Here is a 27976-nt window from a genome sequence, read left to right on the forward strand (position 1 = left end):
TAAAACATTTCAGAAGTGTTAATGAAGAAAAAGATGAAATCAAAACGAGTAAAATAATCCTTGACAGACATAGCAAAAACATCCAAATTTTGTAAGAATCTAAACGAGCAAAACAGTCGCTTTCTTTTTCCCAAAAACAAAACAAAAGGGATGAGACTTAATATTACTGTACCTTCATACCGTACCTTTCTTTCCTTCCTTTCTGCAAGGAAATCATTCCGACAACGATGTGCAACATCACCATTACAACAACGATGTACCACGGCACATCATGCAACCACAGCCACCTCATGATCGACTTTCCAGTAGTTAGTGTCGTTGTACTCCTGCTGTTTTATCTCATCAGTGCTCTCCTTGCCCGGCGAGGCTGCGGCGCTGTTTCTCTTCATTGGACCTGCCTCTTCCACTATCCCTTCCTTCAAAGCTTGATCCATTGCTCTCTTGGTTCCTTCTTGCTCCACGCCCATATACTCAACGTCTTTGCCAAATAACGAAGGTACAGGCGGTGATATCGGGCTTATCTCGCCTTCCGAGGATAAGCCCGATATCACCATTTGATATAGCCAATAGAGAAAGCTGTTATTGAACCAGTTGACACACCTTAAAATATATAAATGTAGTTTGTTAAGCTTGTACCATTGAAATTCTTTAGTTCTGGTGGTGTAATCCCTTTGGATGACACCCCTAAAACCTGGGTTCAACACCTCTATTACACTCATTTTTACTTATTTTTTAGTCTGGATCCCAAGCTCATTTATTTTCTGACCCAGGTTTAAAATAATTCTGGGTCCGCCATTGCTCTCACATCAGGCATCTTCACGTCATCCTCATGAAAAGGATCTGCCACCTGTGCAGCGGATGAAGAAGAATCTCCACGTTCAACCATTTCGGGTGACGATTCACCTGAAACCACATCTTCCTCGATCTCGATATCTCCAGGTACGGTGGCTGCAACATCTGAGGTTGAAGCTGTGGCTACCAAAGGGTTCTTGCCTTCTGTAATCAAACAGTCTTCTTCATCATCTTCATCTTCATCTCCATTACCAGAAGTTTCATTCAAGCTTAAATCTTCCATTGCTTCCTCTGAACGAATGGCCCATGTTCATGTGTTGTCACCCAACTCATCTCCTTGGAACGTGAACCAGTTCGAGATTGTGAATAAATTGCTGCATCAAGTAAGGAAAAAAAAATTCATTGGGGCTAAAAGCTACAAAACCAAAGAATTAAGAAAACCAAACCCCACCATGTTGGTTTGTATAAATCAGATTTGGAAAATTACTTTTCCTGTTCATCACCAAGCCTTAGAGATGATATAACAACTTCAGTAGATTCGTCATCAAAGTGCACATCCTATAAAATATGTTACAGCGAAGAGTCATGACTATTGTCGACAGTGTTTTCTTTAAACAGAAGATTAAATATATTAATAACGAATACCTCTTCCTCTCTGTCATTGGAACAATTCTCCTGGAACCAGTAGAATGGGATTTAGATCCAGCCAACATTTTAACAAATACTAGCAAGAGAGATTAACAATGACCTCTCCAGCACCATTGTTATCTTTCATGTTGTATCTAAACTGGTTCAAGTTATTAGCTAAACCAGCAAAGTCATAATCCCTATCGTGAACTTCATCATCGTCACTGTCCCTAGTCCTATTGTGTAATGCAGTTGGTTGTATGCATGCGAAACAAGTAAAGTGATTGTTGTCAAGAAACAAAATCTGAACTAGCACGAGTAGACACTGTACTATCTATCCTACACTGTGCTATCTATCCTTAAACCCAAAGGTGTTAAGACCAAGTTTCCAATGATATCTTAATGTTTTTACTGAGACTGCAAGCCGAAGGTTTAAGGAAGAGAGCATACCCACAAACCCAGCGATAAACATTCTCAACTGCGTTTCGGTCATGCAATGTATTAGCTTCCCACTCGCCATTCGTTATGTTCCTAGCAACGGAAAATGTATGCGTCAGAAAATTGTATTTCTACCAAATAAACTGGAACTATTCGATGGGTCTTGCAGAAACACAAGAGTTGAGGTAAGACAATACCTCAATGTTGCAAGGGAAAATATAATTATAAAATGACTACTATATTATGGACACATTTTTATGGGTCTTGCAGAAAGAACTCAAGTAATTAACACTGGTTACCTCCCACGAGTACAGAAAACAGTGTGATTAGAATGGATGCAAGCAAAAAGATGTATTCAGTCGAACGATTAGCGTTACCAATTAGCACAATAATTTTACACAACTTAAATGGGTTATATGTAGAAAAAAAAGTATACTGCTTTCAACAGAAAATTCGCAATCATTGTTGCTGGAGTAACGAACCTCCAGTAAAGTCTTTATTAGGTTACTGTTAGTCGACAGCTGAACAAGTTTGTTGGAAATTCTTGAAATATGACTAATATTTCCCATCCGTGTAGCCTGATTTCCAGCATTAGGTATTGTTGGCTGCATGAAAACAAAATAAATACAGCCTACAAATCAGTAAAATATCTACTAGAAAAGTGGATATTATCTGAAAAAGGTATAACAATAACTATGTTTTCATCAATCTATTGTTCCACATCTTGTCTCCCAGACGAGAAAAATTGTCTATATACGCTCCATTGGCAAACTTGACCGCCATATATTTAAAATACTTATCACAGTAGTGAAACAGTCCATACCTGGTTATCACCAGAAAGGATTGGCTGTTTCTCTGTTTTAAGAATTTTCCCAATCAAATCACACTGGCGGAGAAGATGGTCAATAATATCGTCATTTTTGCTCTCCAAACACGATACTATTATACTGTACACCTGTGGTGCAGTGCATTATTATATGGGACCCTAGCATACAAAACATGGCATTTGAAAAGTTTGATTTAGCCAAGAAAAACATAAAGACATGTGAAGTACCAAACAAAACAAGAGTTTGTAATCAAGCCGCGAAATAGTATTTACTCGAAGAATAGATCAAGGACTCTTCTAATAGCTCCTGAGCTGACTAGTTCTTTTCCTGTAGCTTCACTTCGTGTTTTCAACAAGATAGAGATGAATTCCACGATCTAAGACAAGTAATCAGCAACACAAAAGTAGTCAGAAGAAAATAATTTGATGTGCCCATCCCTAAAGATGACTAAAACTAAAATTACACAATGAAACTTGGCCTTCAGGCGATGACTGCCAAGAGGTGGTCTCAGCTGTCCATACATTGTAGGTAACCTTTTCATCAGAGGTCGCGTTTAAAAGTTTGACAAAATCACCTAAACCAAAGATATAAGCCTCAAAGGGAGGTTCAAAGAAGACCTCCAAGCACAAAAAATAGTAAAGGAGCCAAATTCTATCAAATACGTTCAACAAGAATGAGAGCTCGAATCAATCAGGCAAGAAAGAACAAAACATATATCCAGAAACTACTAATAAGAACATGGAATGAAAGCGAATGAACAACCAAATAATAAAACAAAAATATTTTAATTCTTCTGCAAACATGTATTGTAACCTTAAACAACATAAGTGAACATATGTTAGGATGAACCAAAAAGATGGATTGGATTATATCCGTATAAAAGTGATATTAATGTTACGACGAAACAAAAATCAGCAGAAAAAAAAACACAAGAAACAAACTTGCAACACATGTACGGAACATAATGGTCATTTGTAGTTTGTATTACACTAACCAAGTCTAGGCAGAATGGTGGCAATTGTCTCCGAATTTACAGACATTGGAGACTCAAAGATCTCTTGGCCCCTGAATGAATACATAGAGGAAGAAGAGACTAGAGATCTTCTTGGGCTTAACAATGAAATGCACACCTAGAGTGTGGTGGACAAGGCTAGATTTCGACTGGGGATCTCCGAAAGCATGGCCGAATATCCTTGCAACAAAACTGCAAAAAAAAAAAGATCACTGAAATTATCTTGAAAATAAGTATGTTTCTTCATATTTAAGAGGATAAACTTTATGCAAACCTTGAACTGGAGAGCTTCGTAGCCAGAGGTGATGGTGCATTTTGTGCAACAGTGCACAAAGTTTCAGCAGCATTTGCATGAACTTCAAGAGAATTCTGATACAAACAGAAAATCAGAGAAAATATGTCAGAAACGTCATATCAAAACTTATCAAAATTAGAAAATACTTCTTGCTGTTTGACTGAAACAGTATCTACTACAGAGTGTTCTCTTTACTACATTTATAGATTCAGAATAAGGTAACCAATCACTGAACCAAGAAGACACAACATAGATGGCAAGCACAGGAGTCCAACTATCCTCTATATATCTTGTAAGGCACATGACCTGCTTGCTATATTTAAATCATTTACAGAAAAATAAAGTGGATAGAGAGACATATACAAAACAATGCTTACAGATGGGCTAACTTATCAACGACCATTTCAAGCAGATTACTATCAGCTAACCATTGCATCACATCCATGTGGTTGGGATAAACATGATCATCCACACCAACCAACCGAATTAGAACCTAGAGAAATCACATTAACATTAGCTAAAAAGTGATTAACAGATCAAATATAAAGATAAAGAGGAGAGGGGCGGTTTACCTCCATAATGGACGTAATCCCTATCAAATCAACCAGTTGCTGGAAAACATTATGATGGGCCTGTAGATGGTTTTGTAAAACATTAGTTACTATATTTATATTGACTGTAGAACAGACAATTCACCAAGTAACAAGTTCCGAAGAAAAGGTGCATCTCATATGTCAACTATTCAAAGATTGTCCGGATTCCAGCTTACTATGCTTTTTGCCACACAATCTAGTTTTCAACAAGAACTTCGTATGATTTCAGTGCTGTTCGCAAAAAAAAAATCATAAAACATCCAAATAAAACTCACTTTTACATAGTTCATCAGCGGGACAGTCTTCCTCAACATGGGCATATGACAACCTACATCCGAAAGAGAAAGAAGAGATACATTCTTCGTAAAGTAACAAACATATGGAGGGATATGATCTTATGAACTGACATTCTCAAAATCTATTATATTAAAACAGCAACATGACCTATTGATATAGGTTTGATCCAATTATTTTAATAAAATTATAAAAATATCTTATTGATCTTTTAAAAAATATATTTTATACAAATATGATTACGAAAAACACAAACATGATTGAATTTCTAAAATCTGTAAAACAAAATCTAGTAATTACTTAAAAGGGTACATTGAAAAAAAATACCTTGCTGAAATACCCAGCTAGCATTACGCTGTGGAAACGATTTGGTTCCAAAAAGGAGAAAAGTAGGTTCATTAGCTGCATCAGGAAGAATAAACAATTAAATGAGACCAGAGGAAATAAACATTATACTCATAATTTTGCATCCATCATAATAAGGAAGAAGAAAATAAGTACTATACCTCCTCCTCCTCCACTAAAATCTTAAGAATCACATCAATCTCACAAGTCAAGACTTCAGAGGAGATGAAAGGAAACCTAGTAGAGAAACATGATTTAACATCAATAGTACATCTGAATAAAGTTCAAAATAGTTCGAGAGAACTATTCCAAACATGGTTAATCAATCTTGGTTCAAAATAGTTCGCAAGCAGATTCTAGATCAAGTCAACAATAAACTGGGTAAAGTTCATTAGCAAAAGCAACAGACGTTCTCTTTAAAAAAATGCACATACTTGAAGGCATGCTTGCTATCAGCATCTTCTGGAGATTCTTCAACAATAAAACGTAATAATTGTTCCACTTGGGCTCTTTCCCGCAAACTGCAAAAGAGCATATAAAATAAAAGCATAAAAGGCCAGCATCCCAATCCTTGCTACTACTAAGAGAAACTAAAACTCCCACTGCATACCAGAGTGGTCCTGCAAATAAAAAACTCAAGGTAGTGTGAAGTGATTCTATCTATTTTTTGTGTGCAATATATGATGGCTTGTATATTCTCTTCAATCTTTTCAGGAAGGATACGTATATATATATATATATATATATATATATATATATATAGAGAGAGAGAGAGATATGTCATAGTACAAAGGAACATAGACATATTTTTATGAAAAAATTACACCATAGGTCACTTTTCCACTTGCTAATATCACTTTAAGTCACATGTTTATACTACGACACTTTTTCAAAACTATTAGTTGAGATCTATTTTTTTTAGTTCATGCTCAACCATCACGTGACCAACTTAACAAATAAATGGGCGGGATTCATTTATAACCATAGATTTATTGCAATTTTGGACGGTCCAGATCTAATGTTATAGATCATGACAAAACTGATATATCTCCTATACAGATCTAGTGTTATCCTGATCTTATTAAGCTCATCTCTTCTCCATTGTTGTCGTTTCTTTCTTTTTTTTTCCTAATCTCTGAAAACAATAGAAATCTATCATTAATCTACTGGTTTCACAGATTGGAAAAATCTAACGGGTGAGAGAGAGCACTTGACTTACAGAGAGGAAGGAAGAAGATGAGTTGTGATCAGTTCAAGATCGAGAACGAAGAAGTGTTACCGCAGACTCTGTTTATGCTATGGCTCTCACGAACACCGCAGCTGCTCTCAGGGTTACGCTCATGGTGAGTTCAAGTCTCTTCTCACTCTTCTTCATTTGAGGACGCCGCAATCGATAACATTCTCTCAATTGCCACCATCGTGTCTTCTTCTTCTGCAGCTGCGATGATCTGAGATGCCAAGAGACAGAAGAAGAAATGATCAAAAGGAGATGGATTCTCTACTGGGGAGGGAGTTTAAGAAACAGAGTGCTAAAGCTTGCAGATTTTGGTGTTCGGTGATTGTAAAGTTTTGATCTTGGCCCAATGTTAGTTTCTCTTTCATGTAATTGAGAGACTACCAATGTTTGTCACAAATTTTGAATTTACCCTTCTTGTAAAGTTTTGATCTTGAGTCAAGAAGCCTAATGTTTTGCTCTGTGAAGAATTGAGATATTGTGTAATATAACACCAAGTACATATGTACACCTAATCATGTGTACAACAAAATCGATACAAACAAATCGAACAAATCCATGTGTACAACCAAATTGAACACATCCATGTGTACATCTGATCTCGTTACAACTATATATATTTCATCTTTTCTTAATAGTACACAAAAAAACAACTATACATATCTCGTGTAAAACTATACATATGTCACTCAACAATATACAAATGAGCATAGTACAATGAGATGTAACATATCTAAATATGTTTTTTCCTTTAAATAGAAAGTGTACATATGTAAAGTGTACATGTGTATATCAATAAACAAACACATATACATGTCAAAACATTTATCTAATTTTGTATTCACATCACACATGTCATTGTACACTTCGCATTGGGTCTCGAACAAGCACCCTGCTTCTTCCTCTTCTTTCATGCCTTACGCGCTTTGTGATTGTAAAAAAGCTCTTTTGCATCACCCCTCCCCCACACTGACTTCTTGAACTTATGTTTTTCTTCAATATGCCCAACCTTATAGTCCACTCTCCTATCATATACCTGGTACGGCCCTGGAATGGTTGTCTTTCCCTGGATCACTTGAAGGGGGCGTGGGTGGATGAAAGGTGATGGAGGTGGTCTTCTCCTTTGAAATATGAGCTGCTCTAAAGATGTTTTGTTACTCCTGAGACACAGGTTCACCCTGCTTTGTGTCTAGGATGGATCACAGAAGGTTTAACTCTTCTCTAGTGTGATATAGAACAAGTTCACCACTTGTGAACAAAGGAGACAGTGTCGTCTCAAGACTGGTTTGCACCACAAGTAATTTTATTGATAAAAGAATGGCTGAATGATACATGGACGTGGTGCAGCTGTTTAAAAGTGAAAAACATAAAACCCTAAGCCTAAACCAATGTGGTTTAGGAAAACCAAAACCAAATCATAGTGCTAATTAATTTAAAACACAAAACGACTCCTAATGGTTTATAAAGCCCAAAACCTAGTTCTAATGAGTTTACATAAATAATAAAACCAAATAAACTTCGATACCATAATGGTCGTGCTTAATCATATTGGGCAAATCCTAAACCAAGCTGGCTTGTCCTTCCACTTTTGGGCCGATAAAGGCCTTTTTCGAACAAATCTTGCTTGGACTCGATCAATCTTGTTCCAGGTCCGACCAAGTTGCTTCTTATGCTCATTTGAATGATAAAGATCCTTATCATGTTCAATTTGCAGATCTGGTTATTCATCTTCCATTTCCAACTCATTTCTCGCCCATGTCGGTTTGAACAGTCCATTTCTCGATCACACTGAATCGCCCATTCCATTTCCTGTCCAACCAGCTTCCATTCATCCATTTCCTGGTCGATCAGGTTGCATACTAAACGTCCATGTTGGTCCATAATCATTCCCATCTTTATAAAAGCCTCATCAAGGCCCATAGCCTTCTCGCGGTCCAATATTTCATGAATAAGGCCAATAAGTTCTCCAATGAGCCCATTAATCTTTCCTATGACCCATTGCCTTTTAAGGACGTGCATTAGCTTCCAGGACATGAATTTGAAGCTGCTCCAGGTCGCATCATTCCCTCCTCCTTGAAAAATATTTGTCCTCAAATCTTGTTCTTTAAGGATGAATGTACAGTCCAATCTTAGGTGCTTTGTTTCTTCTTGGACCAGGGTGTTGGTAATGCTCTTGTGCACGTTTATCTCTCCTCCAGGCTCAAACACGGAGATTTTTAAAGCCTTCACACGTTCTAGATGCTTCACTGGACAGTGCTTCTTACAAGCAACAATATAGCAAGCAATTTATGTTCCTTGTTTAGCTCAGATCTCACAGCTTCTGATTGATCTTCTCTCCACTGATACCCAGCACAAACTTTGATCTTAAACTTCTGAGAATGTGATCTCAGCTTAGAAAAACCAGAAACTATCATTGGTTCTCTCTGTTGATGCAATAACCCTTCCAAGTCAAGCTTCAAAGCTGCTGCTATTTGGATCAGATTGTTGTTGATGCTTTTATGCAAACACAAGCTTCCTCCTGATTCAATAACAATCTGTTGCAATCCTTTGGGAAACCTCAGATGGTCAACAAACCTGAACTGAAAACATACCATAGGTCTGATCAGTAAATCACAAGTTAAAGTCTTAATACTTTCTCCTTGATCAACCAAAACAAGTTCCAAATCAGGAGCTGTAGATGACTTATCAAGAACTCCCTCTTCTTTATTTGTTTGATCAAGCATTTGATCACACATAACTGATAATATCTTCTCTTGTTTCAGATGGTTGTCCAGGTTATCTGCTTGACACATAGTGGTTGGTTCTGATTCAAAATCTTGTTCTCTCTCAACCTGTTCTGCTGCGGCTTCTTCTTTCCTCTCTGCTGGTTCATTATCGTAGCAACCTAGCTCATCAGCTCTTGATGCTGGACGTGGGACTGACTTCTGTTCACAGCAGTGAGTGATTTATCTATGATCTTCATGAAGTGTTCCTTGAGGACAAATCTTTTTAAAGGAGGAGGGAATGGTGCGACATGGATCAGCTTCAAACTCATTTTCTGGAAGCCAATCTATGTACCAGAAAGGAAATGGATCATAGCAAGACCTAGTGGGCGTATTGGAGAGCTTATTGGCCAGATTCATGAAGTATTGGACCGAGAGAAGTCTATCGGCTTTGATGATGCCTTTAAAGAGAAAGGAATGACTATGGACCAGTATGGAAGACTAGTATGCAATGTGATTGACCAGGAAATGGATGGGAGGAAGCTGGCTAGACAGGAAATGGAATGGGTGATCTGATATGATCATGAAATGCTTTGTTCCTTGAACTGTGGGCTTTGCAATTCATCAAGATATGAATCATGTAGCTGCAACTTTCTTTGTTCCTCCTAACCACAGTAAAACTTTGGCTCATCTCTGGATTTCCTAGCACATCATTTAGCTTCCCTAGCTTGGAATTGCATTCTTTCCAAGTCAGTTTGCCCATACCTCTTGGCTACAAACCTCTCCTTCATGATAGCCCTCATCTCATACCAAGAAGAAATCTGTAACTCTCCACACTGTTTCCTTTTGTTAGCCAGTTGATACCACCATTCAAGTGCATACCCATATAAGCCAGTAGTTGCTATATGAACCTGCTTCTCTGTTGTGTACCTATGTCAGTGAAAAACGAAATCCACATCCTTTTCCCATTCTAGATATATGTTTAGATCAAACTCTCCATAGAAGGATGGAGCCTTGATAACTTTTTCTCTTCTATGCAACAGCTCCCTTGTTGCTGGTTGTTTACCCTTCTCTTCCTGTTTTCTAAAAGAAAACATAGTAGATTGCTGGATAGTAGATGGAAGTCGTGACCTAGGTTAAGAAAATCAAACCCTAAACCTTCAAGAGGCTCTGATACCACTTGGTACAGCCCTGGAATGGCTGTCTCTCCCTGGATCACTTGAAGGGGGCGTGGGTGGATGAAAGGTGATGGAGGTGGTCTTCTCCTTAGAACTATGAGCTGCTCTATAGATGTTTTGCTATTCCTGAGACACAGGTTTACCCTTCTTGGTGTCTAGGATGAATCACAGAAGGTTTAACTCTTCTCTAGTGTGATATAGAACAAGTTCACCACTTGTGAACAAAGGAGACAGTGTCGTCTCAAGACTGGTTTGCACCAAAAGTAATTTTATTGATAAAATAATGGCTGAATGATACATGGACGTGGTGCAGCTGTTTAAAAATGAAAAACATAAAACCCTAAGCCTAAACCAATGTGGTTTAGGAAAACCAAAACCAAATCATAGTGCTAATTGATTTAAAACACAAAACCGACTCCTAATGGGTTTATAAAGCCCAAAACCTATTCCTAATGAGTTTACATAAATAATAAAACCAAATAAACTTAAAATAGACCATAATGGTCGTGCTTAATCATATTGGGCAAATCCTAAACCAAGCTGGCTTGTCCTTACACTTTTTGGGCCGATAAAGGCCTTTTTCGAACAAATCTTGCTTGGGCTCGATCAATCTTGTTCCAGGTCCGACCAAGTTGCTTCTTATGCTCATTTGAATGATAAAGATCCTTCTCATGTTCAATTTCCAGATCTGGTTATTCATCTTCCATTTCCAACTCATTTCTCGCCCATGTCGGTTTGAACAGTCCATTTCTCGATCACACTGAATCGCCCATTCCATTTCCTGTCCAACCAGCTTCCATTCATCCATTTCCTGGTCAATCAGGTTGCATACTAAACATCCATGTTGTTCCATAATCATTCCCATCTTTATAAAAGCCTCATCAAGGCCCATAGCCTTCTCACGGTCCAATATTTCATGAATAAGGCCAATAAGTTCTCCAATGAGCCCATTAATCTTTCCTATGACCCACTGCCTTTCAAGGACGTGCATTAGCTTCCAGGACATGAATTTGAAGCTGCTCCAGGTCGCACCATTATCTCATCATCCCATTTCCCCCATCCATCTGGCTTGTATGTGTTAATCTCCATCATCGGCTGTACAATAAGCTGCACCCACTAAAAAAAATTTATTCAAATTACAACATACATACAGAATCACAAACATCATCGTACGCGTGTACAACAATAAAAAGGTTGCACACGTGTTCGTTCACAAAACTAGACACATGCGTACATGTGTACATATGCACCAACCTAAACAACCGCGTACACGCATCCAATAACAAACATAAAAAAAAACACCGAGCCTAATAAACCACTGCAATTGAGTTTACTATAACTATGAGAGAATGTCGTAACTGACCAACGCAATGCTCTTTCCCTGGTCGCCTTCCCTTTGCCGCCAAAGCTTGTTCCTCATCCGCCCTTCGAACCTCTGCAAATCAATAAAGTATCATCAGAACAATAGAAAACACCTCGACTAAACCCCACCTCTGAATCTATAGGACCCAGATCTTTCCCAAAGACACGAAACCCTAATAATCGATGGATTCCCAATTTTCCCCAAAATCTAACTCACCAACACAGTGCTCTTTGCCCGAGCGCCTCCCACTCCTCCTCGTATCGTAAACTCAATGAAAATCAGATCTCGTTGTTCGTCTTCGCCGTTTTGCTTTCTCTATCTCTGTTTTCTCGTTAAAAGAGGAGAACAAAATGTGAAAATAAAAAAAGGAATAAAAACACAATTGATTTTCAAGACCTGTTCAAACACTATTTGAATCCTAAAGACCAAAGCAAACTAAAACACACCTAATTAGCCCTTTTGAGGGTATATCTGTATTTAACCATTAAAAAGTGTCTTAGTATACTAAAGTGACTTAAAATGGTATTTAAAGTCAATAAATGACCCATTACGTAAATCTCTCTAACTACAAGGAGAAGATGCCTAAATGAATTACAAATTAATGAGACAGCTGTTCAAAGGTCTGCATTCTTGGATTATGTTTTCCTCATCCAGGAGTTATTCCAAAGTGAAGTCTTCCTTGTCTAATATGGATTCCACCTGTCAACCGCAAGCAAAAGACAACGAAGACAATAGACCAAATGGACAAGAACTCCCCACCCATCGCAACGACAGTGTTACCTACCTGTCTGATTTCTATATTTTCTTAACTACATCAGAAGAACTATGAAGATTTTAGACAGAAAAAACTTTGAAATATATCAACAAGTTAACATCAAAATCGAAGCAGGCAATGTCATATGAAAATCCAACACGATATTGGGGATAAGCAATTGAGTTCTGTATATGGATCATTGACAAGCATGCAACAAAGAAGAAAATTTGAATTCACAATGAACCAAAGAAATCTCAAACATTTCAGCATCTTCAGTTCGCGTAGATACGAAAAGAGACAGTTTATCCAGAACACGAAGAGTTCAACGCAACAGAGAAACAATCTCAAAAATAGAGAGATACTCACCGGGGAAGCATTAGAGAGAGCAGTCAACTTCCAGAACATGGTGGACGAATGAAGCACAACAGAGGACACTGCAGAGCCGGACCTGAAATTTTCGGGGCCCTATTCAAAACTAAAATTAAAACTTTGATTTTTTACCTTATAATCAAAGAACTGTTTCTCTGTTTTTTTTTTTTGAACAAAACAGTTGTTTTTAAGAAGGTGAAACCCAGAAATCGTATATTAGGCTTCTCGTAAATTGAGATATAAAACATTTTACTTATTATAATAGTTATTATCATATGGGTCCACCAAGTCTTTTATTCTGATTTTTACGCAGAAAAGTTTCTTTGGTCCAATTTTATACGGTTTTAACATTACACACAGACCAACATTACACATATAAACCATACATAAAATTAAAAAAAATAATTGAAGTGGGGGCCCCTTAGAGTGGGGGCCCATTCAAATGTTTCTTAAACCTCTGTTCAAGCCCGGCTCTGGGACAATGACGGCGAAGAATGATACATGCTAAGTTAGATCTATACTCAGACCCAAACTCAATCACTAAATCTTTAGGGCACTCGCCTGATGAAGAAGGAAAAGCCCTAATTTGATGCTGGTGAAGAAGTCGGAGAGGCACAAATCAGAAATCACATTTAATAATTTAACTAGATTTCGACCCACACAACCGTGCATATGATTATTTTCATTTTTATAAATGTAACTATTTGGTTTACATGATTAGTGATATATAACAATTTATTTATTAAATTAAAATTTCAAAATATTGTAATATTTTTAATTTTTAAAAATATTTTGTTTTTCATGTTGCATTTAAAAAGATATATACTTTATAGCCTATCATTTTATCATTTGTCAAATTTGGAATATTATAATTATGTGTTTAAAATATTTATTTTAAAATTGTATATTTAGTCAAGAGATTTAGAAAATTACATAACTATTTTTGAGATTGGAAGATTGTATGACTTTTGAATCTTTTTTGTTACTAAATTGATGTATTATTTTATAAAAACAATATTTGAAATTTCGGTAATTTTTTCATATTTTTCAAACAATATTGTTATAATAGTAAACAAAACATTATTTTTTTTTTAAATTGAGTTGTTATTAATATTTTTAATGAATATTAAAATTCAAAGTTTTCTAATAGCATAATTTTAAATAGCACATAAATTAAAGGTTGGTTATTAAATTTTATTGTGTATATAATTATCTTTTTGAAATATATTCCTGGGAGTTTCAAAAAAAAAATAATATATAATTTTTGTTAAGAATTTTCTTTTTTTAAAATATTACATGATTTAAAATTTTAAATCGTTTTAACAGCGGGTGATATTTATTTAGTTATTTAAGTAAAATAAACTTTGAAAAAGAAATTAGGTTACTTTACTAATATATATAATTCGTTATATTTTTTATATAGCATATCTAATTAATAAACTATAGAATATAATAAGTTTTATAAAATATAGCATACAATTTTATTTTAATTAAAATTAATTTAAAATAATATCACATTGCTAATCACGAAATTAGTTAATGAATTATTTATAAAAAAAACATTTAAACTTTTTGGTAAGATATTGTTAGATATTTATATATTTTTTATTTAAGTGAAAGAAACTTTGAAAAGAAATTAGGTTGCTTTACTAATATATATAATTTGCTATATTTGTTTTATATAGCATATCTAATTTAATAAACTATAGACTGTAATAATTTTTATAAAATATGGCATACAATTCTATTTTAATTAACATTAATTTATAATAATATAATTACTAATCACTAATTAGTTAATGTATTATTTTTATAAAAAATATTTATTTTTTTTTGGTAAGATCTTGTTAGATTTTCTCAACTGATTTTCTATGAATATATGGAATGTTATAGTAAATCAATAATGATAAGATTAGAAAATAAATGTAACATGACTTTTATTGATAGGTCCAACTTAAAAAATCGCACATGAATCAAGTTGTAACTTCTGTTTTAATATATAAGATTAACAAGGAAGCCCAACCATTACAACTAATAAGACCTGCACAGCTGATCTGTATATTTATTAAATGTTTTCATATTGTAAAATCTTCTGATTTCTGAATATATGTATTCTTATGGTTAAACTATAATTGATATTTTTGCATTTCTCAATATAAAATAATTAACTAACTATAAGGTACACATAGAAAAAGTATAGAAGTCGATGTCAAACAATTAAAATATGGTATTATTGATATTCCTGTAATTATAAAATAAGATAACACATGTGTCTTGCGAATACATGTGTTCTTGGGGTCAAAATATTTTTGGTATTTATTACTAAAATTTTCAAATAAATATACATTTTTTAAAGAATAATATTTAATCATAAAATCATTAGTTTCTTATATATCTATAAATTTTATAACATTGTTAGTTTTATTTTTTGATAGTTATACAATTGGGGTTATTGCAAAAGTGACTCAAAACTTGAATTCAAACAGAAAACTAACCTTTTCTTTTGACTCATTTTTTTTTTGAGTTTTTAACCCCACATCTGCATTTTATCTACGAAAATGCCATTAACCCTTTTTTTTTTTTTTTTTCGAAAATGGCTTCTTTACTGTCTCAACCTCATTTTCTTCAAGTATTTACAATATTGCCACTGCCATGAATAGTGGGAACAACCTTGTACGAACTGTTTGGAGCTTTTAATGCCCTTTAATGCACGTAAATCTCTTTACACTCTCTCTGTTTCAATTGTTATGAACTAAAAACAACATTTCTTTCACTTTCTCTCCATATTCATCCAAAAAACTGAAGCTTTTGATTCAAAATTGTTTGGAGCCATATTTCTTTCGTTTTGACTTACGGTTGCTTTCGTTTGAGGTTCTGGGTGGTTGGAGAAGACCCTGTGTGCAAACAAAGTCATCTCACCTAGTTGAAGGTACGAATTTGAATTTTTTTCAAAATCTGTTCGCGTAGAAGACTTACAAGTAAGTCATCTGTATGTAGAAGACTTACTGATGAGTCTTCTGGTCAAACGGACGACTTAAACTAAGTCGTCCAGCTTTGTTTGGTGAAAAAAAACAGTCCAGACGACTTATATATAAGTCGTCTACGAGAAACAGGCTAGTTTTGCATTTGACCGAATCGTGTCAGATCTTTGACTATTTCTGGACGACTTATAATTCAGTCGTCTCTCGGAAAGTTAAAATTTCAATATTTTATTAAACTAGACGACTTACGTGTAAGTCGTCTTAGGTTAGTTTTGTAGTTGAAAAATAAAACTTCATAATTTAATTTTTACCAGACGACATAATATAAAGTCGTCCCGTCAGAAGACTTAATTTAAAGTCGTCCGGGGAAAGCAAAGTCGTCCAGAATTTTTCCCAATTAAGTCGTCCAAACCTTGCTTATCCCGGACGACCTTAAATTAAGTCGTCTAGCTGGACGACTTTTAGTTAAGTCGTCTGGAGAAAGTTAAATTTCAAGTTTTATTTTTCAATTACAAAACTAACCTGGGACGACTTACGTGTAAGTCGTCTAGTTTGAATAAAATATTGAAATTTTTACTTTCCAGAGACGACTGATTTATAAGTCGTCCAGAAATAGTCAAAGATCTGACACGATTCGGTCAAATGCAAAACTAGCCCGTTTTTCGTAGACGACTTATATATAAGTCGTCTGAATTTTTTTTTTTAACAAACAAAGCCGGACGACTTAGAATTAAGTCGTCCCTTTTAATTTTCAATTGCAAAAGTGACCTCTTTAGACGACTTACCTTTAAGTCTTCTGGACGACTTAAATCTAAGTCGTCTGCGATAATGTTTGTTGAACTTCTTCATTTTCTCTATGTTTACTAATGTGTTTTATTTTGAATATTTGCAGATGATTTTTAAGTTACATGCAGTGTATGGAGAATGGTTGTTGAGAGATTTCCGTTGGGATTTTGTGGTTGATGATCTCAAAGGAGCAAGATTGTTTTTATTGAATGAAGATTCAACACATGCTGAACTTGTTGCAATGGCTCAAGAAGATTATAACCTGGACATGAGATCAGTGACTGTGGAGATTAGCTACTCATTACCAGCAGAAATGATGATGACTCCAAGCAGTCCTCCCATTCATGTTACAAGTGATAGACAAGTTCGAAACTTGCTCGAGATACTCAAAACGCATAGAGTATGTCTTTGTGTATCAAGCCGCAGCAAGGTGGAAACGGTTTCAGAGAAAAGAGAAGAAGCTGGTGATAATGATGAAGCTGGTGAATGGGAAGAAGATGTTGGTGATAATGATGAAGCTGGTGAATGGGAAGAAGATGTTGGTGATAATGATGAGGCTGATGAATGTTTTGAAGATGTTGGTGATAATGAGTCTGTTGAAGATGAAAATCAAGATGGGGAGGAGGAAAATGGGGAGGAGGAAAATGGGGAGGAGGATGCTGATAACACTATTGTTGGTGAAACGGATCAGAATGGTGGGGATTACAGTCTTTATGGAAAGGTTCTAGATGAGGACGAGGAAGATGATGATAATATTTGTTTTGAAGAAATTGAAAAGACATATGCTAAGACAAATGCTATTGAAGGAGGAAAATCGGATTGTACCAGCATCTATGTCAACCAGAGTTTTGTTAGCAAGGATGCACTGCTTTCAGAGCTGCGGTTGACAGCAGTGAGGGGTAGGTTTTCTTTCAGAATATACAAATCAACAAAAACTCTCCTTGTGGCAATATGTCGGGTTAGCGGTTGTGGATGGAAGATCAGAGCGAGTGTGAAACATGGGTCAAACACGTTTTGGGTAACAAAGTATGTGGAAAAACATTTATGCTCAATTGGAGACCGAATCGCTCAGCGGAGACACTGTACTCCAAAGTATGTTGGTAGTCTTTTCATTGATCGTGTTGGGATCATTGATGGGATAACTCCACAGCATATCACTGATGCAATGAAGAACATGTTTGGCATGACGCTTGATTACACCACTTCATACAGAGCACTGTTATATGCACAGAAATTGGTGAGAGGATCAGCAGAAGAAGGGTATTCGCGTCTGCCTTCATATCTCGAGCAAATCTCCATTGCAAATCCTGATTCTATCACGGCTATAGAACTTGATTCTGAGAAAAGATTTAAGTATCTATTTCTCTCTTTTGGAGCTTCTATCAAAGGTTTTAAGTATCAGAGAAGGGTCATTGTGGTGGATGGAACTCACCTAAGTGGAAAGTATGGAGGTGTTATGTTAGTTGCAGCCGCACAAGATGGCAATTTTCAGATATTCCCATTGGCTTTTGGGATCGTGGATGCTGAAGATGAACCTTCTTGGGAATGGTTTTTCACAAAATTGGCTAGTTGTATATCTCATGACAAGCCTCTGGTGATAGTCTCTGACCGGCACGCGGCCATTAAAAGTGCGTGTGAGAAGGTGTTTCCTTGGGCAACCCGAGGAATATGTTATTATCACCTTCAAGATAACATTGTCAAAAAGTTTAAAGGGAAACATCTCATGTACTTGGTGAAAGGGGCTGCTTATGCGCACACGGTTCACGATTTTAACCGGTACATGGCTGAGATACGGAGTGCAAACCCGGAACTTGCAACGTATTTGGAGAAGGCCGACGCCAAGCTATGGTCAAGGGTTTATTGTAAGGGGAACAGGTTCAACATAAAAACAAGCAACATCGCTGAATCTATTAATTCCGCACTGAAGCGAGCAAGAGGATTTCCGATTCCGTTCCTGCTGGAGTTCATAAGGCAGAAGTTAGGAAAATGGTATTGGAAAAGGAGACAAGATGCTTTGAGTCTCCCAACTGTACATAGCCGGGGTGTTGAATACTTGCTTGCTGTTCGATCAGAGATAGCGGATACGATGACGGTCGAACCAATTGATGGATGGCGTTTCTTTGTCAAAGGTGGCAAAATGGACTGTGCGGTTGATTTGGAACATGTAAAGTGTGGTTGTGGTGTCTATGGAGTGGAGAAAATACCTTGCTCTCATGCTATAGCAGCTGGAACACATGCTGGTGTGCATATCGACACACTTGTATGTCCACTTTACTCAAAGAATCATCTGTATGCAGGATACTCAGAGAATATATATCCTATCGTGTCACAACATATTGAGGAACGAGAATGCTTTCCTCCAAACGTAAAGCGTGGTCCGGGGAGACAGAAGAAATCAAGATGGCAATCTTGGTTGGAGCTATCTAGGATGAGGGGACACAAACCCAGGAAGAAACACAGGGCACGGAGATGCTCAAACTGCAAGGAAACTGGCCATACGAAACCACAATGTACACAACCAGTTGACTAGTTGTCCAGACGACCTAAATATAAGTCGTCCAGTCTTGATTACCCGTCCAGACGACTAATTTCTAAGTCGTCCAGTGTTTCGTCTACCTTCTACGAAGTCGTCCAGTGTATTAGACTACCTTCTACTATCCCTTCAAGTGTATTTTTTTAGACGACCTTTTACGAAGTCGTCCAGTGTATTTAAGTCGTCCAGTGTATTTAAGTCGTCCAGTGTTTAGACTACCTTCTACTATCCCTTCAAGTGTTTTTTTTAAGTCGTCCAGCTGGAAAACCTTCCAGACGACTTATTTGTAAGTCGTCCAGCTGGAAAACCTTCCAGACGACTTATTTGTAAGTCGTCCAGCTGGAAAACCTTCCAGACGACTTATTTGTAAGTCGTCCAGCTGGAAAACCTTCCAGACGACTTATTTGTAAGTCGTCCAGCTGGAAAACCTTCCAGACGACTTATTTGTAAGTCGTCCAGCTGGAAAACCTTCCAGACGACTTATTTGTAAGTTAGAAAATCTATACAAGTTAGAAAATCAAATAAATCATACATGCCCACAAACATACAAATAGATTTGTGTAAACAAATAGTTCAAATATACAAATAGATTTGTGTATACAAATAGTTCAAATATACAAATTGATTTGTGTATCTATACAAGTTAAAAAATCTATACAAGTTAAAAAATCTATACAAGTTAAAAAATCTATACAAATTGATTTGTGTATCTAATCATACATGCCTACAAACATACCACCATCCTCATTATCTTTCAGATGCTGATCAACAAGCTCCGTCCATATAGCCAAAGCCATAGTATCCCTCATAGTCTTCGCATTGGACCTAGCAAAGTCTTTAGGGCTAAAGGGGACCCCAAGAGCATGACATTCAATGTACTTTGCAGCGTACACGCCACAATCACCATTGTTGGCCGTGGGTACATCTTTGAGGAGTCTCTCATAAGTGTATCGCTCCAACCCATGCATCTGGTCTCCGCACTCCACAATCAGATAAGGGACCATCTCGAGAAAAGGCTCCATTATCTCATCCCATCTTTCTGGTATGGTAGTTGAAGGTATGCTGTCCCAGACGACTATGTGCCTCTTAGGGATCGATATCCAAATAGCCACCCAATGTTTGTTGTCCAAGTTCAGTGGCGCATAGATATCATCAATGTCCTCCCCCCACTTCTTGTTTGATTGGCAAAATGAAGGCATTGATCCGTCATACAAACTCGCCGCCCCACTAGGTAGCATTTTTCCTAAACCATTGTGATCAGACGACGATGTTTTGAAGACCAGATACTGTTCTCTCCAAGACTGGGTAAAGTTGTGATCCAGGAAGCACATTCGCTCGCTCCGGAAACATTGTGGGTTCTCCTTATACCTCTGCCTCAGCACATTCATCCAAGCATCTATATGCTGCATATAAAATAATACAAGTTAGAACCTTCCAGACGACTTACAAATAAGTCGTCTGGAAGGTTTTCCAGCTGGACGACTTACAAATAAGTCGTCTGGAAGGTTTTCCAGCTCGAAAACCTTCCAGACGACTTATTTGTAAGTCGTCCAGCTGGAAAACCTTCCAGACGACTTATATATTTACAAATCTATACAAAGACAAGTTACCAGACGACTTATTTGTAAGTCTTCTGGAAGGTTTTCCAGCTGGACGACTTACAAATAAGTCGTCCAGCTGGAAAACCTTCCAGACGACTTATATATTTACAAATCTATACAAAGACAAGTTACCAGACGACTTAAAGATAAGCAGAAGACTTACTACGTCTTCCAGCCATGCTTTGGATGTCCGGAGTTTTTGATACCACCAAGTTGGTGATGTACGTGGTTTGTCCTCTTCCTTAGTGAAATAATCACTGCAAACAAAAAAGCAATCAGTTTTGGTAGACTAAATCAAGCTATTATGGGTAAAGCAATCACTTACGGATCAGTTTTCAACCAATCAGCGAGCTCCTTCATCTTAGGTCTGTTTAGTGTGGGAAATGGATTATACTTTCCCACTCTAAGGAGTTTCCTTCTCTCTGCCGTATAAGGAGATATCTGCGTGGGAGCAGGTTTCTTCGTTCGTTCACTCCTTGCACGCACAGAAGCAGTGGGAGCTGTTTGGTCCAATACAACCAGGCTCGGTTCTGAAGCTGAAGCTGGATCGGTGGAAGCGAAGCTCGGTTGTTGATCGTTGGAAGCGAAGCTCGGTTGGTCAGTGGAAGTGAGAGGAACAATCTCTTTGGAGGTGACACCATCTGCTTTATCCTCCGGCAAGATCTTATATACCGAGATCGCCTCATCTGCTGTATCCTCCGGCAACAATCTCTGCAATAAAAGAGAACAAGTTAACCCTGGACGACTTAAATAAAAGTTGGGAGAGGATTTGGTTCCAGCTGGAGTTCAGACGACTTATTTGTAAGTCTTCTGGAAGGTTTTCCAGCTGGACGACTTACAAATAAGTCGTCTGGAAGGTTTTCCAGCTGGAAAACCTTCCAGACGACTTATTTGTAAGTCGTCCAGCTGGAAAACCTTCCAGACGACTTATATATTTACAAATCTATACAAAGACCAGACGACTTAAAGATTTGATATTAACCTCTTTGGGCAGAGGAGAAGGCTGTTTCTTTTGTGGAGAAGGCTTTTTCGTTTGAGGAGCAGGCTGTTTCGTCTGAGGAGCAGGCTGTTTAGTTTGAGGAGCAGGCTGTTTCGTTTGAGGAGCAGGCTGTTTAGTTTGAGGAGCAGGCTGTTTAGTTTGAGGAGCAGGCTGTTTCGTTTGAGGAGTAGGCTTTGCCTTTTGAGGAGCAGGCTGTCTGGTGGGAGGAGTAGGATGATTGGTTTGAAGTGGAGGCTGATCCTTTTGAGGAGTAGTCTGTTTGTTACTAGCCCCGGTTTCTGGGGCTTGTGGGGTAGGGTGTTTTTTACTAACCCCGGTTTCTGGGGCTTGAGGGGTAGCCTGATTGGTGACACCAACCTTCTTCTCCACAGCTTCCAATCTATCGGAGATCTTCCTAATCTCCCTGATGCACTTCTTAAACCCCTCTTTCATCATGTCACCTAAGTCCTTGAACATGTTTTCTAACTCCTCTCTGGTCACCCAACTAGCCTCTTCTCTAGCCTCTTCTGTAGCCTCTTCTGTAGCCTCTGTAGGAGCCTCTTCTCTAGCCTCTTTAGGAGCCTCTTTAGGAGCCTCTTTACGAGCTTTCTTCCGAGGTCTCTGATTGTCTTCCTCCACCTCCTCCACAACCATCTCTTTGGCTCTTTTCGATGGAGTCACAAACTTGGGTTTTGTACCAGTGACTTCCCAGCAATCCATGGTCCACTTCCACGGTCTCCGATCATACATCACTTTAATGATGTTCTCCGCGGGCACGTCATCAACCTCAGAGTCCCATTTTGGCCACATTTCACTAATGTCCTTCTCAACAAAGTTGATCACGCGGGTCTGCAGTAAATAGAAGAAGAATCGAGTTAGATATTTGAAACAAAATACTAAATAGACGACTTAATTATAAGTCGTCAACTAAGTCGTCCAGCTGGACGACCTTCCAGACGACTTATTATAAGTCGTCTACTAAGTCGTCCAGCTGGACGACCTTCCAGACGACTTATAATAAGTCGTCTACTAAGTCGTCCAGCTGGAAGACCTTCCAGACGACTTATAATAAGTCGTCTACTAAGTCGTCCAGCTGGAAGACCTTCCAGACGACTTATAATAAGTCGTCTACTAAGTCGTCCAGCTGGAAGACCTTCCAGACGACTTATAATAAGTCGTCTACTAAGTCGTCCAGCTGGAAGACCTTCCAGACGACTTATAATAAGTCGTCTACTAAGTCGTCCAGCTGGAAGACCTTCCGGACGACTTAATTAAGTGAAGATGGAAAGGTACCTGACTCAAGATAGCAGCTTTCATGAATCTGCGGCCTCTGCTGCCGTCGTAAGCCAGAATCGGTGGAGACGGACTGTTTGCTCTGGGTAGACCAATACTAGCACCCAATCCCGGAATAGCTTCGTACGCCCAGACCTGAAGAACTTGTATAAAGCCATCCACGGTGTAACAGCCAGTAATATCTTTGTTCCACAAAGAGTCCATCAGCACCTTAAACGCGACTCTCCCCCATGGATAATTCTCAAACCTTTCTAAATCCATCACTAGCCTTGCGAGAGTAGCTCGTGTAGCGCTTGAGAACTTTTTCCCTTCAATGAATCCAGTGAAGATGGAAAGGTACGCGAGTCGCTTGCGATCTTCCCTGGACCAATCCCCGCATCTCTTCAGTGCTGCTATTATCTGATCAGTACTTGGCCCAGCTTCCCGATGAACTCCCATCATCTCCCAGAAAGAAACCATCTGTGGGGTAACTTCACATTCTGGTGTCTCAAGGTCCTCGATGTAGTCGCAGTTTAGACCAGTGATGTTTTCAAACTCTAACAGTGAAAACCTCGCAGGTTCTGGACCAACGAGACACCACATCTCGTACTTCTTCTTAATGTCCAGCTTTAAACCGAGCAAGTGGTGAACCAGCCTTGAAGCCCAACCAAATCCCTGCTCCTTGAACTTGATGAAAACTCCCAATCTCGACTCCTTGAGCTCTTCAAATTCAGCATCAGTGAGAGCTTCCCTAAGAGCAGTATGCAACTTCGTGTTATCCGTATGATACGAAATGCTATTGTGGGGTTCTGGCTCTTCCCCTAATGTGTATAACCTACGGGGGAGTTCTGGAATATCCATCCTTTTTGTCTGCAAAATAATCAAAGACAACAATAGAAGTCAGAACACAAGCTAAATCAATCACGCCTTAATTGTTACTCCAGACGACTTAGTAGACGACTTAAATATAAGTCGTCTAGAAAGTCGTCCAACTGGACGACTTAGTTGACGACTTATATTTAAGTCGTCTGGAAAGTCTTCCAAATGGACGTACTAAGTCGTCCAGGTTGAAGACTTTCCAGACGACTTACTTACAAGTCTTCCAGTAGAAAAATTTCAAGCGGACCTGATTAGTCGCAGAAGGAGTTCGAGTACTCGTCATTGTGGTTATAGATCTGAAAAAATAAACGTGAAACGGTGAGAATGAGTAAATTGAAAGAGACAACGTTTTATGTTCATCTTTTCCACGAGTTTGATGACTTACCGGCGTTAGGGTTTACAGAGAAACGGCGCTACGGTTTACAGAGAAGAAGCGGCGGCGCTAGGGTTTAGAAGAAGCGGCGGCGCTAGGGTTTAGAAGAAACGGCGGTGCTAGCTAGTGTTTAGAGTAAGCGGCGGTGAGAACGTTGGTGAGCACGGTGGCGAGGGCGACGGTTTGTTCGGAAATAGTGGAAGCGGGGGCGCTAGGGTTTAGAGGAATCGGCGGCGCTAGGGTTAGAAGAAGCTGCGGCGACAACGGTGAGAATGAAGTGAGATAGATAGCCGACGTTGAGAACGATGGTTGTTCGGAAATAGTGGGAATTCGAATCGCCTTTGATATCGCCGGTGAGAGAGAACTGTTAGGGTTTCTGTTCGCGGAAAATGAAAAAAAAAAAAAAAAAATCACCTTATATATTGGGTAAATAATCCGGTTAGCTTTAAAAGTACATTGGTAAACTTTAAGGTTTGGTCCGGTTTAGACGACTTATTCTGGCTGATAATGTACATCAGACGACCTAATATTTAGTCGTCTGGGAACAGAAGACTAAATATTAAGTCGTCCAATACCCTAAAATGAACCCCTAAACTAAAATGACTAAATTAACTTACTAACCACGTTATAAAATCAAATTATACTTCAATAGTGTTTACTATACACAGAAACGAACACGCCTAGGTAATTTTAAAAATTTTCAAAAACGGTTTTAATGCTTTCCAAAATCTAACCCTAAGAACACATACAATACTACAACATATGTTGATGAAACATAAACTAAAGAATATCATGACTCACTACTTTCACTCATCTGGGCTGAAAACAATTGAAATTTGTTATATATTAATTTATATCTCTTAAGACATATGTTAATTACATAATTCCAATTTTTCACTTATCAAAATATTTTCTACAAAATTTTTAAATTATGTTTAAGAATAACTGTCCAGACGACTTAACTTAAAGTCGTCTGGACGACTTATTTTCAAGTCGTCTGTTTACAGACGACTTGCGAGGGGTAGAAACGTAAAAAAAAATCCGTTTTTTTGTTTGTTCACAAGGAGATAGTTGTAATTTCAATAGCCTTTTAAGTTACTTTTGCCTTTGACCCAAGTTGGGGTACTCTTTTGGGTTTGACTCCAAGTTTTGAGTCACAATTGGTAATTCTCCCTATACAATTTTATATCAATATTTCATTGATTGTATACCGATTGATTTAGAGGGTATATTCAACTAGGAGTTTGAAGTGATTTGTATTAAAATGACAAATCAACTGTTATTTAAACGTGAATTTTAAAAAACACTTCAAAATTCAGTGTTATTGAACTTGGCATTCATAAAACACTCTGAAATCCACTTTATTGATTAAATTTAAATTGAAGATTTTAGAATACTTTAAGTGTTTCTACAGTGTTTGAGGGGAGTTCCTTATTTATAAAAATAAAAAAATCTAAATCCCACAATTTAGATGAGATTCTAAAGTGTTTTAACAAATATCACACCAAATTCTCTAATTCTCCTGCAATCATCTACAAAATCATTAAAAATTAAATTACTTCAAATTTCAGATTCAACACATCTCTCTTAATATATTTAACAAAAATAAATATATAGAAAAATCTATATAAGATTATTATTTTAAATATATATATACATGTATATTCTTAAAAGTAATTTTAAATAAACAAATTTATTTTTACCTTAACTTTAAGTTTAATTAAATCAAATTTATATTAAAATATTGGTAAGAAAATAATAAAATCTATAATATTAATAAAATTTCATTTTAAAATATAATTTAAATTTAAAAAATTTCTTACTGCACATAGTGCATGAAAAAACCTAGTATATTTTTTTTTGATGAAATTTTAAATTTATTGATCAATTTTGAAAAGAATGATTATGTACATTTATCAGCTGAGAGAATATAAAAAAGTTCTAACTATGTCTCATATGAGCTCCAAACCAACACTGAAGTAAGCCTCTCAACTTTGGTTTCTCTGCGTATCTGGTGGAAAGAATGCGCTGCCTGATGGTTTTGTCAATTATCCTTGCTAGCTGATCCACTGTTCTAGTACGCTGAGAGTGTCTTCTTTCATTCCTTTCACGCCATAAGTAGTATACTGTAACTTGGAAAGATAACCGCACAAGTATAGAGACCAGCAAACCATGAGAGCCGGCCAGAAGTACTTGAACATTCTCCTCCCAATCCGGTGATGGTGCTGGCTGTATTAACGTCCCCAATACCTGCAGCCAGAGCGTGTAAGTATAGGGACACGCGAAAAACAAACGGTCCCTCGTTTCCTCCGGATCCCCGCAAAAAAGACACCCTTGATTTTGACCCCAAATTCGCATTTTAACTCCAGTAGAGAGCCTGTCTTTAACCGCCATCCAGGTGATGAAAGCAAACCTTGGAACTCCATGTTTAAACCAGACTAGTTTTTGCCAAGGGACAGATTGATGCCTCTCTCGAATCATGTCCCAAGTTGAGAATGTTGAGAAATGAGCGCCAAAAATCTCATCTCCCTGCCTCCATAGAGCTTTATCTTCCACATTATTCTGCAAAACAACTTTAAAGTTCTTAATCTGTCTGATCATTTCTTCAACCTGAGGGTCCCTCGTATGCCTGAAACGCCATTCAGAACCCACCAAAACCTCCGATATAGTAGCAGATCTGGCTATACCTAGCTTCAGACGTCCCCGATCTCCAACAATCTCAATCAAACGACCAAGTAAGTGCCAAATATCAGACCAAAACCGGACCGAGTTGCCATTTTTAATATCCATTCGAATGAAACGCTTTGCCAGAGGTCTGAGACGAAGGAGCTGCTTCCACAACCAAGAGCCTGAAGTTCCTTCCGTGACCTCCCAAAAAGACTGCCCATTGAGAAGAGTGTGTTTTACCCAAGCCACCCATAGGGAACCAGTATCATGAAACAACCGCCATATTAGCTTAAGAGCAGAGACTGTCGATACATCTTTAATTATTCGAACTCCCAGCCCTCCCTCTTCTTTCCTGTAACAGACCTCTTCCCAAGAGACTTTAGCTTTAGTGGTAATATTCGGCGATCCACTCCATAAGAAGGCAGAACATATACTCTCAATCTCATCAATGCATCCTTGCGGTAAACAAAAAGCGAAGCACCAAAAGTTGGTCATACTTGCTATAACTGAGTTTATTAATTGAAGTCTCCCTGCAAAAGCTAAAGCTTTGCTAGTCCAGCTGAGAAAACGGCTACAGATCTTCACTATTAAAGGCTCATAGTCACTGCGTGACATTGTTTTAGTGGTCAGAGGCAGGCCGAGATATTTTATCGGCAGAGCTGACGTAGACATTCCAGACCTCCCCGCAGCTTCTTCTAGGTCATGCTTACCCCTTCCTGCTGCAAAGACCGTCGATTTCGCTACGTTTATACGCAGACCAGACATACTAGCAAAGTCCTGAAACACGGTCAACGTACCATCTAGCGATCTGGTAGTACCATCCGTGAACACAACTATGTCGTCGGCGAAGATCAAATGAGTGAGATTAATTCCACTACACATTGGATGGAAACCAATATGCCGTTCCATCGCTGCTCTATTCAGGAGCTTAGAGAGTACATTGCTCACAATGACATAGAGGCAAGGAGACAACGAGCAACCCTGACGAAGACCTCTGCTGCTTGGAAAAAACCCTGCCAGTTCACCGTTGACGGAGACCGAAAAAGTAGCTGTTTCCACACATCTCATTATCCAAGTAACAA

The 27976-nt window shown here is 37.8% G+C and overlaps 2 protein-coding genes and 1 pseudogene across 2 annotated transcripts; 1 reads left to right on the forward strand and 2 right to left on the reverse strand.

Annotated features, from left to right (window-relative positions):
- Positions 1-269: 269 nt before the first annotated feature.
- On the reverse strand, positions 270-13587 carry LOC108835060 (uncharacterized; annotated as a pseudogene).
- Positions 13588-15282: 1695 nt separating this feature from the next.
- On the forward strand, positions 15283-19351 carry LOC130505160 (uncharacterized). Its single transcript, XM_056999748.1, has 2 exons — positions 15283-15752; positions 16697-19351. The coding sequence occupies exon 2, from the start codon at positions 16697-16699 to the stop codon at positions 19118-19120; it is 2424 nt and encodes an 807-aa protein (XP_056855728.1). The 5' UTR covers positions 15283-15752; the 3' UTR covers positions 19121-19351.
- Positions 19352-23017: 3666 nt separating this feature from the next.
- LOC130505189 (uncharacterized) lies at positions 23018-23698 on the reverse strand (the record flags this gene model as incomplete). Its single annotated transcript, XM_056999788.1, has 1 exon — positions 23018-23698. A coding segment is annotated over one exon (681 nt), but the record flags the coding sequence as incomplete, so codon positions are not given.
- Positions 23699-27976: the final 4278 nt, after the last annotated feature.

Source organism: Raphanus sativus, chromosome 2, assembly GCF_000801105.2.
Source record: "Raphanus sativus cultivar WK10039 chromosome 2, ASM80110v3, whole genome shotgun sequence".
In the NCBI taxonomy this organism is placed as follows: Eukaryota; Viridiplantae; Streptophyta; class Magnoliopsida; order Brassicales; family Brassicaceae; genus Raphanus; species Raphanus sativus.

Coding starts and splice junctions, on each gene's coding strand:
- LOC130505160 (XM_056999748.1), top strand. CDS start 16,697: ATGATTTTTAAGTTACATGCAGTGTATGGAGAATGGTTGTTGAGAGAT.